Source organism: Chelonoidis abingdonii, chromosome 1 (genome assembly GCF_003597395.2).
Source record: "Chelonoidis abingdonii isolate Lonesome George chromosome 1, CheloAbing_2.0, whole genome shotgun sequence".
Classification (NCBI taxonomy): Eukaryota; Metazoa; Chordata; order Testudines; family Testudinidae; genus Chelonoidis; species Chelonoidis abingdonii.
Window position 1 is genome coordinate 191,288,582 of NC_133769.1, and position 13,951 is coordinate 191,302,532.

General features: G+C 36.3%; 1 protein-coding gene across 1 annotated transcript in view; it reads right to left on the minus strand.

Annotated features, from left to right (window-relative positions):
- TMPRSS15 (transmembrane serine protease 15) overlaps window positions 1-11,924 on the minus strand; it is a 92,241-nt gene extending 80,317 nt beyond the window's left edge. The window contains exon 1 of the mRNA XM_032786010.1: window positions 11,850-11,924. Coding sequence (XP_032641901.1) covers window positions 11,850-11,924 — 75 coding nt within the window. The remainder of the gene's footprint in view (window positions 1-11,849) is intronic.
- Between the last annotated feature and the right edge of the window lie 2,027 nt (window positions 11,925-13,951).

Below are 13,951 nucleotides of genomic sequence, written 5' to 3' on the forward strand. Positions count from 1 at the left end.
TGAGTGAGGACTTCTGGATTTCTAGCTATATAAATATTTGCACCACATCCATTTTGCGCATTTGAACAAGAATAAAGAATCACAGTTGGAGACTTTTTTTGAATTTTGAATATATGCCTACACGGTGAACTGATGGACTCGTATGAGAAGTAGTAGAAGAGGCTGCGGTAATCCACAGCTCAGCTGCTTTAAGTTTTATGATGCATGGCATACATAGTCAAGCTATGTATATGCTTGGATTTACTCAACTTTGGCCAAGGGCATAAACTTGAAGAGATGTCTCCAATTCTGGTCATATTGAAAAAGAATAATAAGATAACCGATGCTTTTTTTCTCAGTTTCAGTTAGAAACCTTCAAGACTTTGGAGATAGACATATTTTGACAATGTTTAATTAGTGGTGATATCATACCAGTTGAATGCCTTCTTGTACAGTGTCCAAGCATGTCCCCCTACTAAGATGTTTTTGCAGACACTCACTCAGTCCATTACTAGAGAGAAAGCACTTAAAAAATCCCTTCAAGCATCCATTTTACAATATGATAATTCACAATTAAAATAGTGAATGAAGCCTTTTTGCATACCAAGCGAATAGTGTTACTGCATCAGTTCTTTTCTCCATGAAATCTCTTGGATGATTGTAATCAAATAAAGAGCCAAATTAGAAAGCCTAGGGAAAGCTTAGTCAAGCACATAAATTAATCTTTTAACTGAAGTTGGAAGTGCACAATCTCATTGTGACACTGGCAGAACTGGTGCCAGCTCTTGCCAAGGCTTTGGGCCTCAGTTGAGCACTGGCAAATTCATTGTTGGAAACCAGTCTGTTTCACCTCTGTGTTAGTATGGTTAACATGGGTATTCAACAAATAACAATGTGTTTAGGCATTATGAAATGGTTGTAAGTGCTGCATGAATTATTCTCACTTTAATATATTTATCACCGGCTATAAGGTAATATTTAAGTTTTTGTTTTGTAACTTTAAAAAAATGTTTACTCTGAAACTGTGAACCCAGCCAGAAGGATCATCTCCTGCCCATCAAGAAGGGCTATCAAAACTAAATGGGCCATAATTACCAGTTCTGTGCATTTTCCAAATTGCAATCATTTATAATTCACCATCAACCTAATTATTTACTGAAGAAATTAATGGGTAATTTAGAATAATAAGTGAAAATGTTATGATCTATTGGTAAACAATTTGCAACCAGAAAAAAGGTGAAATGAATCAGATTATTAGTTACAAATTATTTGCTAAACTGTAGTTCGGTGAATGAATACAGATGTCATGACTGAGTTTTTTTGTTCACTAACGGTGTCAGAAAAAATAATTTTGAGTCAACTGGAAACCAAAATTTTTCAGAATTTTCCTCTTCCTCCTTGGTTTCTTTGAATGATACTCAAAGTCAACATTTGAAAGTCAAAATGTTTTATTTTGGAAATTATGAACTGCATCTTTTCTGATCTTTTTTCCCCTCGTTTCTTTGACTGAAATAATTCAGTGAAACCAACACAAATTAACAATATGTTTAGGTTGTCCTGAATCTGCATTTTTAATCAAAAACAGTTTCAGCAGAACAATTTCACCCAGTTTGAGCTATGAACAACATTTTTTAAAATATTATAATTTCAAAAAGTACAATATTTAATTGTTATATGGGCAAATGTTGTACCTGTCCCTGTGTTCAGTATTGTTTGACTGATAGCTGCTTTTCATTATCAACTCCATAGTCTCAGTAACCAAATTCTCGTTCAGGTCATTTCCTAAGAAATATATTAGAGTGAAATCCCAGCAGATTGACAGTACAATCACTTTAAATTGTGTCAACATCATTTGCAGACCAAGCAAAATTTACAGTCTCATTGTGATGTTTTTATTTTCTTTTTTAATCATACTATTGCACAGGGCAAAGAGGTTGCTGACACAGAAAGAGGGGAAATGTTGTATTCAGATATTTCCTCTAATACTCAGTCTACGACAAACACACCCAAAGCCTGACATTCTGTTAATCCGTCTATGGGAAAATGATTTGGTTACATTCACAGGAATGCCCTCCCCATTAACAAGATGAAGTGAGACTCAGCTTTCTTGTGGCAGGTGTTTTCAGTTATGGGAGTGCATTTTGCTGTGCAGGCTGCTGTGGAAAGCGCTGGAAGACTGCATCAATACATCTATGATGAAAACCTAGTAACAGACAGACCGTTAACTTATTTTTGCTGATGCTTATGAACTAGCATTTTAAAACAGAACTCAGGCATATATATGGTTTCCTAGGTTTGTTATACTGGTAAATTCTAGCAATTGCAACTTTAAGAAACACGGACTTAAATGACTTGTCATTAAGCTTTATAACTGCAGAACTTAATGAGATTCTAAATGAGGACAGTGGCATATTTACTGGCAAAACTCACACATGGGAGAAAAAAGGCTCACTTGATTCTTAATTCCATCCGCAGCATGAGTTACCTGCCTTGTTTTTGGTAACTTAAATGACTATGTGACTCCTTATTTGCGTCTCTCTTGTGCAACCTGTTCTCTCCACCATGGCACAGCTAGCTTGGGCTTGGTATTGCCTGCATGGCAACGACATAACATACATCACTAGCATTCTATAAAATTCTGTTGCCCATACAATTTCTTTTCTTGATGCCGGGTTTTCCAACTTGAAAGCAATCCAGCAGAGGAATTACATCATTGTTGGCCTGTGTGTGATATAATACATCATATTTTTGGAAAACATTTGTCAATAATCCATTGTGGAACAACCGCTGTGTTCCTAGTCTTTTAGGAAACAAACTTCCATCAAATCATTTATCTGATATTATGAGTTTCTCAGCACCAATTTAAGTTCCACTGAAGCTGATATTTTGCTCATGTGATAGTGTACCAAGGTGCAGTGTATGTGTTTGCTGGTCAGAACCGGCATCTTGGACCAAGAATGTAGGAAACCCTGTGTCTAGCTATTGATTAAACTTTGAGAAATAAGACCCATGGGTCTGCTCATGTTGGGAGAGCCACAGGCAATGGAAAGACCCACTCATGGGCATACCCAAGAGGAGTATGCTTTAAGCTATTGTCCTAGAACTTTCACACACAAGATTGCTAAATAATAGAAGGTTTTTTAGGGGCACTGGCTGAACAGATGCACAAAATCATACTTTTACGGGTAACTGAATGCAATGAAGTAACTGATACATTTACTTTATAAAGAGGAGAATGCCGAGGATCTAAAGAATGGGGTTTGAGTATATTCAGATTCATATCACATAAGCCAACAACTGCACTGTACCATGTTTTGTGCATTCACAATTTAATTAAAATCTGGTTTTCAATAACCTTATGATAAAAAATATAGTCTAAACCCCCTGAAGACATCATACATTTTCTGAAGAGGATTCAGAAATAGGATCTGAAATTAAGTATCTAGTGAAATGATCCAAATGGATTGCTGGGAACTAATCTCTCGCAATGTGAATTGATCCATATCAGGGAAATAATTAAAAACACACTGCTGTCTTAAGCATCTGTAAGTCTTAGACAACTCAGGTGAAAATAAAATCTGCACATAAAGCAAAACTGAAGACATTGCTGAAAGACAATAAAAAAGTAGCATCCTTAACTCTCTGTGCTCAACGGAGGCCAGCAGGGATCTTGCCAGCCTGGGCTGAAGTGCATTGCCAGACCTGAGTGTGGAAACTTTCATTACACCTGGCCACACTTTGTCCAGATCTAGGCAGCTTCTATTCATCATTCATTTGCTCTAGTACTAGTTCCAAACTTGTGCTCTAACACACAGCACTAGATAGACGTGTCTCAAAAAAGGGCCACAATCAGAGACCCTTCCTCACATGGAATAACACCTTGCTCTGTGATGAATTCCACTGACTTCAGGAGCACTACTTGTGGAGCTAAGTGCTTCTCACTGTAAGTAAGGCTGTCAGAATTTAACCCCAAATATTTCCATTCATGGCTTTGTGGGTTGTTTTTTTTTTAATATTTGTTTCTGAGTGCTGTGTTTGGTGACATGAAAGGTGGGAGAGAATGTATGGGTCATGGGAGAAATTGAAATATAAAGCCCAAGTGAATGACAAAAATGACACATGGTGCAAGAAAAACAGTAGGAGAAAAGGCATGAACCATGGGCTAGTGAACAAAAAGTACATATGAGCCCAAAGTTCTCACTGTCAAAGATAAATAATAGCAAAGGGAAGGGGCAGATAAGACAAATTAAGGAGGAATCAGCCTCTTATCTCCACTGATAATGTTAACAGCAAAACAAGAAGGCAAAAGAGAAAGGTCAAGAGGGAGTAAAAACATCACTGGTGCTCAGATTAAATTGGTATAAAAGCCAGTGAGTTAATAATATATCAATGACTGGAAAACAGCAGTAAGTCCAAGGACAATATAATGGGGTACAGGGGTGGCAGGCAATTATAAAATATTTTATGTATGTAGATCTCCTTCTTGGAGACAAATATGGAAATCCTGAAAAGAAAATCAAGATGGATGGTATATGGGTCTCTGTCCCACCCCCCGCTCTCCGCTCTGTGCATTTGAAAGAATGAAATTATACTATCTACTGGTTGTGCAGAAGCACTGCTCAACTGTCAGTGTGGATTCACCTGAGCCTTTAAGCAGCTTTTTGAACAAAGAGTACATTGTCCAGGTAGAAATATCTCTACAGTGATGATACTAAGGGATCACCAAGAGATGGAAAAGGAAAAGAGGACAGGACTGAAAGAAGGATTTAAGTCACAGGCCGGAATCATCTATTATCTATTAAAACTATCTGTACTGGGAGATGTATAAAAAGGTGGGGAGATCACTGGTTTTAACTATATATAGATGCACCCTCTTTTTCTTACAATCTCAGGCATTTACTTTACATTTCTGATATGCATATTCGTTGGCCAGTTCAAATTGATGAACTATTCTTCAGGACACATTAAAAAAGGGATGACTTAATACAATGTTCAGATACAAAGGTTGGATACTCACATTGCTATTTAGACACTTAAAATGGGAAATGTCAAAATGCCTATTTGAGCATCTGCATCTGGATTTAAGAAGTATATATAGAATACATTTGTTATACATTTGGAAATCTACAGTAAATAAAGTTATGTATATAAAAACTTTATTTACTGTAGATCTCAAAATGTATTACAAACATAGGTAAGCGTTATCATCCCCATTTTGGGGGGAAGGGATAACCTGAAACCTATAGATGGTAAATCAGAATAAATCACACAGTGAGCCTTCAGGCGAGGTTGTACTTGAACCTTCTGACTCCCAGTTCTGTACATCACTCAAGTCTTTGGTCAATCTACTATTGCTTCAGCTCTTTGGGAAACCTACTCTAGAACCCTGTTTGAAACTGAGCTCTACCCTGACAGATCTGAAAAAAACAAAACAAAAAACAAAACACAAGATGCAAATGACTGCATTGGAGAAGTTAGATGAAATGATTACCAAGTAGCTTTCATTGCCCTCTGAGTCTTCTGCCTTTGATAATAGGCTATATGTGGTGGGTACCATAAAGACTGGGATACTTTGTCCATGAGTCTTGTTTGCCACATTACTCTCAACCAATTGCTTAAGCATATGGAAGAATATGGAAAATCCACAGGATTCTTCAGGTTTTTTTTTAAAATATTTATTTTTATTATCATTGAGGATACAATAGAAAATAAATAATAAAATACTCTGGAGATGATTCCAAGTGGGATTTGTATGTGGTCTAATAGCTATTGTGACAAAGTTCCTCCTCTACCTTGGTGGGTCCTGCGCTTCTTGGCAGATTTGCTCACCTCAGTGATCTTCCCCACAGTCTGGGTCAACTCCTCCTGTGTCTGATCAGGAGTTGGGAGGTTTGGGGGGAAACTCGGCCCACCCTCTACTCCGGCGTGTCCCAGCCCAGGGCCCCTGTGGATTCGCTAGCTGTCTATAGTACCTCCTGTAATGGCTGCATGACAGCTACAATCCCTGGACTACTTCCCCATGGCCCTCCTCCCAACACCTTCTTTACCTCACCACAGGATCTTCCTCTGATGTCTGATAATGCTGGCCCTAATCCGCCAGTACACTCTCTCACTCTCAGCTCCTTGCCTCTTGCTCCCAGCTCCCACTCGCACTTCTTCTCCTCTTGCTCCTCCCTGCCCTGACTGGGTGAGCTCTTTTTTAAAAACCAGTGTGCCATGATTATCCTGCCCTGATTGGCTGCAGGTGTTCTATATTAAAGTAGGCTATCTCCACTGCCTTCTAGAAAGGTCTTAATTGGCTCCAGGTGCCTTGATTAACCTGGAGCAACTGCCATTTGGTTACCATGGTACTAGGGATTTGTTTAGCCTGGGGCTAACATACCTGTTTCTCAGTACTTTACTGTAGCCATCTGGCCTTGCCCCATCACATAATGCTATTTCTAAAATACTCCTCATTGAAACTAGGAGTAACCAAACTGACGTGCAAAACATGTCTGGGAAGAATCTCATTGTAATCTCTATAATGGTGAAATAATTCAAAGTCACAATAATTTCTGCCTCTTCCCCCATCACTAAGCTATTGTGCGTATATACAATAAGCCATGAGTGTTGAAAACACTCTGCAATGCTTAACAACCACCTTCCTGTGTGACAAGATGAAATCAGCCAGTTTGATTCCTTTAACACAGTCAGTCCTTCAAAGAGAATTTGACCAGGTACAAAGGGAAGAAGGTGGGGAAATAAATGATAAGCATATAATTCCAAACTTTTTAGTTAAAAGTGACTTTGTGCCCTTCCAAATCTCGATGCCTCTTCATTACAACTGGTCAAAAATGAAGGAAAAAAAACCCATGAAAATTAAAGGGAAAAAATTAATTATTTGTTTTTGTTCCATAGGATTTGAAAAAGAAGGAAGTTTTTTGACTGTATTTTTTGGAAACACTTTTATCAAACAAATCTGGGTTTTATTTGTTTTGTTTTTCCCAAATTTTTCCTTGCTCGCTCGCCTTTACTCTCTCCTATTTTTCTTTTGCCCACTTTGCTACTCTGGAGTGGGGAAAGAAGAAAGGGGAAGAAAAACAAAAACAAATCCTGAAATAATGAAAAAAAGGAACAAGGTGGCTACATTTTTTCAGAAAAAAATGGACATTTTTGAAAAAAATTGTGCTCACATTTTCCAATTAAAAAGGGCTATTTTTCAAATAAAAGTTTTTTTCTTTCCCAAACTTCTCTCCAGTTCTATTAATCATAGTGTTCCTTACATCAAATTCAAAAATTGTATATATTTTATAAAAGAAACATTGCTGATCATCAACAGGACATGATTTCTAAAAGTAGAGGGGGTTCAACAAATGACAAAAAGAGAGGAAAAAAAGGGAAGATCTGAGCACTCAGCACAAAATTGAGATATTGAGAAGAAAATTAATCAAGGAACCAAAGAACACGAAGACAAGAAATCATTAAATTGTCTATATACTAATGCTAGGAACCTAGACAGCAAACAAAAGAAATTGGAGTTGCTCATTTATTGGCATAAATTCTGTCTAGTAGGTATCACAGGAACCTGGTAGGATGAGTCAAAGAACTGGAATGCTAAAATCACTGGTTATAACCTATTTAAGAAGGATAACATGACATGATACTCAAACCCTCTCAGAAGGATCCACTGAGTTTGTGAGATGAATGTGTCTAGTTTCTTGAGACTGAAGATGAGAGCACTAGTAAAGAATTCTGAGAGGTTTCTCCACTAACTAGTTGCACCATTCTAGATTAATGCATACATTGTAGTCCATTATAATTACTATGGAATATTCTGAATACTAATATTTATCTAACATTTTAAAATTCAAAATTATTTTTAACTTTTTAATTTTGTACAAGAAATTTAAACATAGTAAAATAAAGGAAACGAAGGTACCATTAAATTTGCATTCAAGGTGTAAATCCTTACCCTGCTGAAACAATGGCAAAACTCTAATTGACTTCAGTGGGGCTAGGGCTTCACCAAGAATATTTATGCATTATTCTTGCCAATGTATAATTTAATTGTTTCAGTATTATTATTATTTATTATTATTTTGCTGGTTACTTCTGATACTTACCCTTTTGAGATCAAGTCTGCACGTGAGAAAAAGGAAGCCATAAATTATAAATTTAAATCACTTTCTATCTACAGTTCTACATGGTTCTTAAACAATATATGCTGCCTGAAAGTACCATAATTTAGAAGAGCAATGGTTTATACTAAGTTCATGCAGCTGAATAGTCATATATGAACACAAAAGGCAAAGATTTTAGAGTGAAGTAGGCTAATTAAAGCACCTATGAAAGAGTATAGGACATTTGCCCTTTTTTACAACCATAAAGATTGTAGAATTAATAGATATATAGTATAAAACTTATATGAATGATATGGAATTGACAATTCATGGAAAACTGCTGCAGAACGTTAAATGTTTGATTTTGGGCTGGGGATTATGTGAAGCAAATTATGATAATTAGACATACAAATGAAATCTAAGTATTTTCCCACTTACTGTTCCCAGAATTTTATTCTGAAAATAATTTCTATTCTATAAAGCATAAAAACAAGAGAAACAATATCTGAAATAAATAGCCAGGGTGAGATATTCAGAAGCATGCAGAAAATCTGGTTCAGAAAAAATCAATGGGATTTATCCATCTGTTCAGAGACAATTCACAAACGGAAAAAAAACAGATTAAATTTGTCAATGGAGTATTCACTATGAATTTTCACCCAGTTTTAACAAACAATACTCCTGGGAATGGACCATTGTCTACCGGAAGAATAAAAATGGGGAGAATCTGGATGAACATGAAATTAATCAAAAGGAGATTAAGGATCAATAGACAAGTTGTCTGGTAAAGAAATTAAAGAAAGAGAACATCTTAAGGGCAGGTGTGAAAGCCTCAAAAAGGCCAGAATGATGAGTTTATAATTCTTCTGGAGAAATTAAAGAATTACTAGAGAAGTACGAAAGACTTTGTAAAAGAAAATTATACAAATAATATATTTAAAAAGTGCATTCAGAAGCATTAAAGTGAAAGGCTTAAATATATAATACGAGAGAAATGTAGTCTATGAACTAACAATATTAACACAGGTATTAAATAATCTAAATAAGGAGTGTTCTTTCTTGAAATTAACAATGCACACAATCATTATTTTTTTTAAAGAAAAAACAGTTTGCTTCTCCTCCTAGTAATCATACTTACTTTTCTACAAGTCATATTTGGAAAACTATGTAAGAGAAAATTTAGCACATGTCAAAAAGTGTTTAAAATGATACATTAATCATTAATCTTTGGCACAGAAACATTCAATGATACAGATAAATGAATCTGCTTTAAATCATTAGATGTAGAACATCAAGAGCAAATAAATTACTAAGCGTAGACTTTTTGCATGCCTATTAAAATATGTATATTTGGTTGAACAAAATATTTGCTTAACTTAATCCTTGATCATCACTCCTGCATAGTAGCATAACTACTACCACTCAAATTGTGGGTAGCAGGCATAATGTCATGCACTTCGGGAACATATGTGAGACATCTGTTTTCAATGTGAGTTTTTTGTTACTTGTTCTTTTTTAAAATACTCATCACATATATTCACATAAACTCAATAAAGATCTCAGAGCGTGGCTGAGAGCAGAATTTGGAATTTGTTAAATGTGAGAAGAACGTTGTCCTGTGAACTCAGATTGGGAATCACAATGCCATCTATAAAAGTGTTTGAATTTTAAATGTTCTTATCCAACTCAGACCCCCTCTTCAAAAAAACACAAACAGTGCTGTAGTCCATCCCTATTCAGGAAAACACAGTTTATATTTAAGCTTATGCTTAAGCCCCCTTCCTGACTAGGGATGCTTTCTTGAATCAGACAGGAGATTTGAATGGGTCAGTGTCTTTATCCACCTCTGAGAACAAAGAAACACATGTTGTGAGGGTTACAGTTCCATAAGTCATCCTTCTTTTCCCCTTAAGCCATCCTCAATCCTTCTTCTATCTGCCTCAGTTTGTTTTCTTGTGCCCAGAGGCATTGTCCTACTTCTGCTATCCATGAAAACAAGATCTATTAAAGTTGCTTTAAATAAATCAAGGCCAAGATTATTTCTGAGTTATCTGCACCCCAACAACTTCTGGACAAAACTGCTTTTTCCACTCTTTATACTTCTCAATGTTGTTATGAGTGCTTCAAGTTTTCATAACTTAAAATCAGTATGTTTAAGAACATTGTGGTTGGAAACAGAAAAGGGAGATGGGATAAAATGAAATTCTACCTGAACTTTTGACCAAAGTCAAAATCAAACCTGCACTGAACCGCTTCCAAAGTTAAATTTAAATGAAAAAGGATAGGTAAGAGAAAAGTTAATGTGTTTCTCCAATCCTTGGCTCTGCAAAGGTGCCAACCTTTGATATGTAATATAAATTCCACACTCATGTACAAAATGTCAATTTGGAACTGGCAGAAGATAGGACCTCTGCCCTAGCATTCATCATTATTGTATTTGTTGATAAGTAAAAGCTTCTACAAAGTTACAGTTTAACTTAAATGACTATGAGAATAATATTGGGGTATTTTACTGTGGAACTATAGAACAGATTTAATCATACATGCCTGATGTATGCCATGCGACTTGGAAAATGAACTAGGTGGTAGACCCTGAGCCAGGGACTCAAAGGAAAAGGGTACTTTAGGGGAACCAGCCTAAGAACCCAGGACTATACATGCAAGCTAAGAATGACATGAGGCACAAAGCTTAGAAAGGGGCCAGAAACAGGGCCCAGAGGCTGGTCTGAAAAGAAGCCCTGAAGGACAGAGAGACTTTTTGTTTGTTTGTGACTATTTATTTTGGACTCAGTACTCAGAAGAGGTTATGTTTGTTGTGATTTGGCCAGAGGGCTAAGCCACATCTCCAGCACATCTCCAGTCTGTGCGAAGTTGAGGAGACCAACTTTGGGGAAGAAAACTGAGGCAAGGACAGTCACCCACTATGACCAAAAATGGATTATATGGGGAAGCCATGTCCCTATGACTGGTCCATACAAGAAGACTGGTCTGTCCACTAAAGAACACTCCATGTGCAAGGAGTTTGCCTGAGTCATGTAGGGCATCACTAAGGAAAGGAGATGTGGCTGATGTACTATTGCGCTTCAGTTATTCTTGGCTTCTGGGATGATCCCTTAGAACCAGGGGAAACTGGGTGTAATGTATAGCAACCCTGAAGATGCTTTATGTTGGGAGGTTGAGCTGATCCTAGCCAGCTCCAGAATAAGCAAAGCACCCTTCATACCAGTTACTGTGCTCAGCCCGAACAAAGAATGGAGAATCTCTTAGCACGTACCTAAATGAAATTAAGACAAAATATTAGAAGAGAATAGAGGGGCAGTGATAATTAAAATAAAATACCTTGATTATATAATTAAAAGCTTGACATAAAATAGAAGACATTCTATAAATAAAGAAATGATCCCAGACTCTATGTAATTTCATAGGAAACTTCTTGTCTTTTAAGCACATTATTATTTAGGTAATTAATTGAGTACCAAAAAGCATGCTAGGTTTCTGACAAAAGGCCCCTCCAAACTCCGCCATCATATTATCAAAGATTTGCAGAACTCTGTCCATAATGTGGAGATGTTTCTTTTTTAAATTAAAGGATCAGTAAGACAGCGGGATAGGAAATTGTTTTCCTGTCATTTGAACATTTTTGAGATTTCAAAACTTTCCCCATTCTGCATTGGGATAAAACTCAGACCTTTCAAAATGTTCATTGGAGAAAAAAAAGGACTGAAAGCAAGAGACTAGAATATCCAATAACCCAGTGGTTAGGGTATTTACCTTGGATATAAGAGATGGCGCTTCAAGTCCCTTTGCCTGATTCAAAGCAGCAACTTGAAACTGATTCTTCCACATCGTAAGTGAATGTTATAACCACCAGATTATAGAACAGGGGGTCAGCAACCTTTCAGAAGTGGTGTGCCGAGTCTTCATTTATTCACTTTAATTTAAGGTTTCGCGTGCCAGTAATACATGTTAACAATTTTAGATGATCTCTTTCTATAAGTCTATAATATATAACTAAACTATTGTTGTATGTAAAGTAAATAAGGTTTTTAAAATGTTTAAAAAACTTCATTTAAAATTAAATTAAAATGCATAGCCCCCCAAACTGGTGACCAGGACCCGGGCAGCGTGAGTGCCACTGAAAATCAGCTCGTGTGCCACCTTCGGCGTGCCACCTTCGGTTGCCTACCCCTGTTATAGAATTCAGTCTCTCTCTAGCCCAGTGAATGTTTAATTATTTATACAAAATGTAATCGCTCCAGTAGGAGAGACAGAGAAAGATCAAACCTAGAGTGGTCGTTAACCTAGTGGTTAGGTCACTCAGCTAGGACATAAGAAATCTAGGATCAAGTACCAGCTCACATGAGGGCAGACTCTTTCCTCCTTCTCTCTGCTTTTGGCCAGAAATTCAATCCTGGACCTGAGAAACCTTCCTGATCAAAGTTTTGTTGAAACCAACCCTTCCCTGCAAAAAGTTTCAGTTTAGACAAATAAGCATTTTCTGACAAAACCACATTCAATCAGTAAATTCCCTGCCAATTCTATTCAATAATAGTCTTCCTCATCTCCAATATGTGTGGTATAATTTCAGAAAGCTGACTTGAATCTCTCTATATTACAGATAAAGCCTACAAATTGTAAACTGTCATGAGGCAATTGCGTTGATTGAATGCTTACTGTTACTTGAACTTTTGCCTTTTAAGAGGATAATTTTTGGACTTTGTGCAGATTTTATTTCCTCTTACATAAAATTTGGCCCTTATCTATCCCATTAGATGTAAGATTTAATTATATTGACACACAAGCAGGAATGTTTTATTAATCACTAAATGCCTTCAGATGCTGCTGATGGAAGTTAATGAATTAATGTAAATTGTATTTTATTGTGTTCCACAGAATCATTAAAGAACTGGCACTAACATAAAATGTGCAGGTCTAGATTATAGGCACATTCATACAGAATTAAGAAATTATATTCAATAAAATAATTTTCTCTCAATCATATTTCTCAGTAACTTCAACTACTAAATATTTTTATATCCTACAGATGATATATGCAACCTCTTAGACAGGATATTTTTGTTCTATAACCTTAGGGAGGGGTCTAACCTCTATTCTTCTCAACACTTATTTTACTGTCAGTCGCAGCTTATTTTAGCATATGCCAAGGTATTTAAACTAAGAACTGATGATGACATGTAACAACAGAAATCTTTGAGCATTTGAAATATGAATGGTAATCGGTGAAAAATCAGTTTCTGATTTGACTGAAAAGGAAATGTGTTCTAATAAAAAGAAGAGTTTATTGAGCGTTAAAAGTGAACAAGTTTATTATGAAATGTATATGACTTTATAATCAAGGTTCCATTGCAAAATGAAACAGAGTTACTAGTGATTGGCTAATTTATTCTTCCTTATGGCATTTGTTTAATATTTGATACATGAATACAATAGATAATAAACAATGTGACAAGCTTATTTTTCTAGTACAGTATAGGAACAGTACATACTATCATTCAGTGCTCCAGTCACGAAACTGTACTAGTTACACCTTTTGCTTTTGTGCTTTATATTTTGCTAGAGTATTTATTAGCCCATTAGCTTCTAAGGAGTGGACTGTTCTAAGGATTTATATATTTAATGCACCAATATATAAAATAATTAACCCTCACTATATCACTATGATATGTTTTGATAATGATTATTCCCTCTGTCCCCCCTCCCCTATACACACACACTCCTCCAAGAGTCATGTGTCACCTTATAGACTAACAGATGTATTGGAGCATAAGCTTTCGTGGGTGAATACCCACTTCGTCGGATGCATGTAGTGGAAATTTCCAGGGGCGTAGTATAGTATGCAAGCGAAGAAGCAG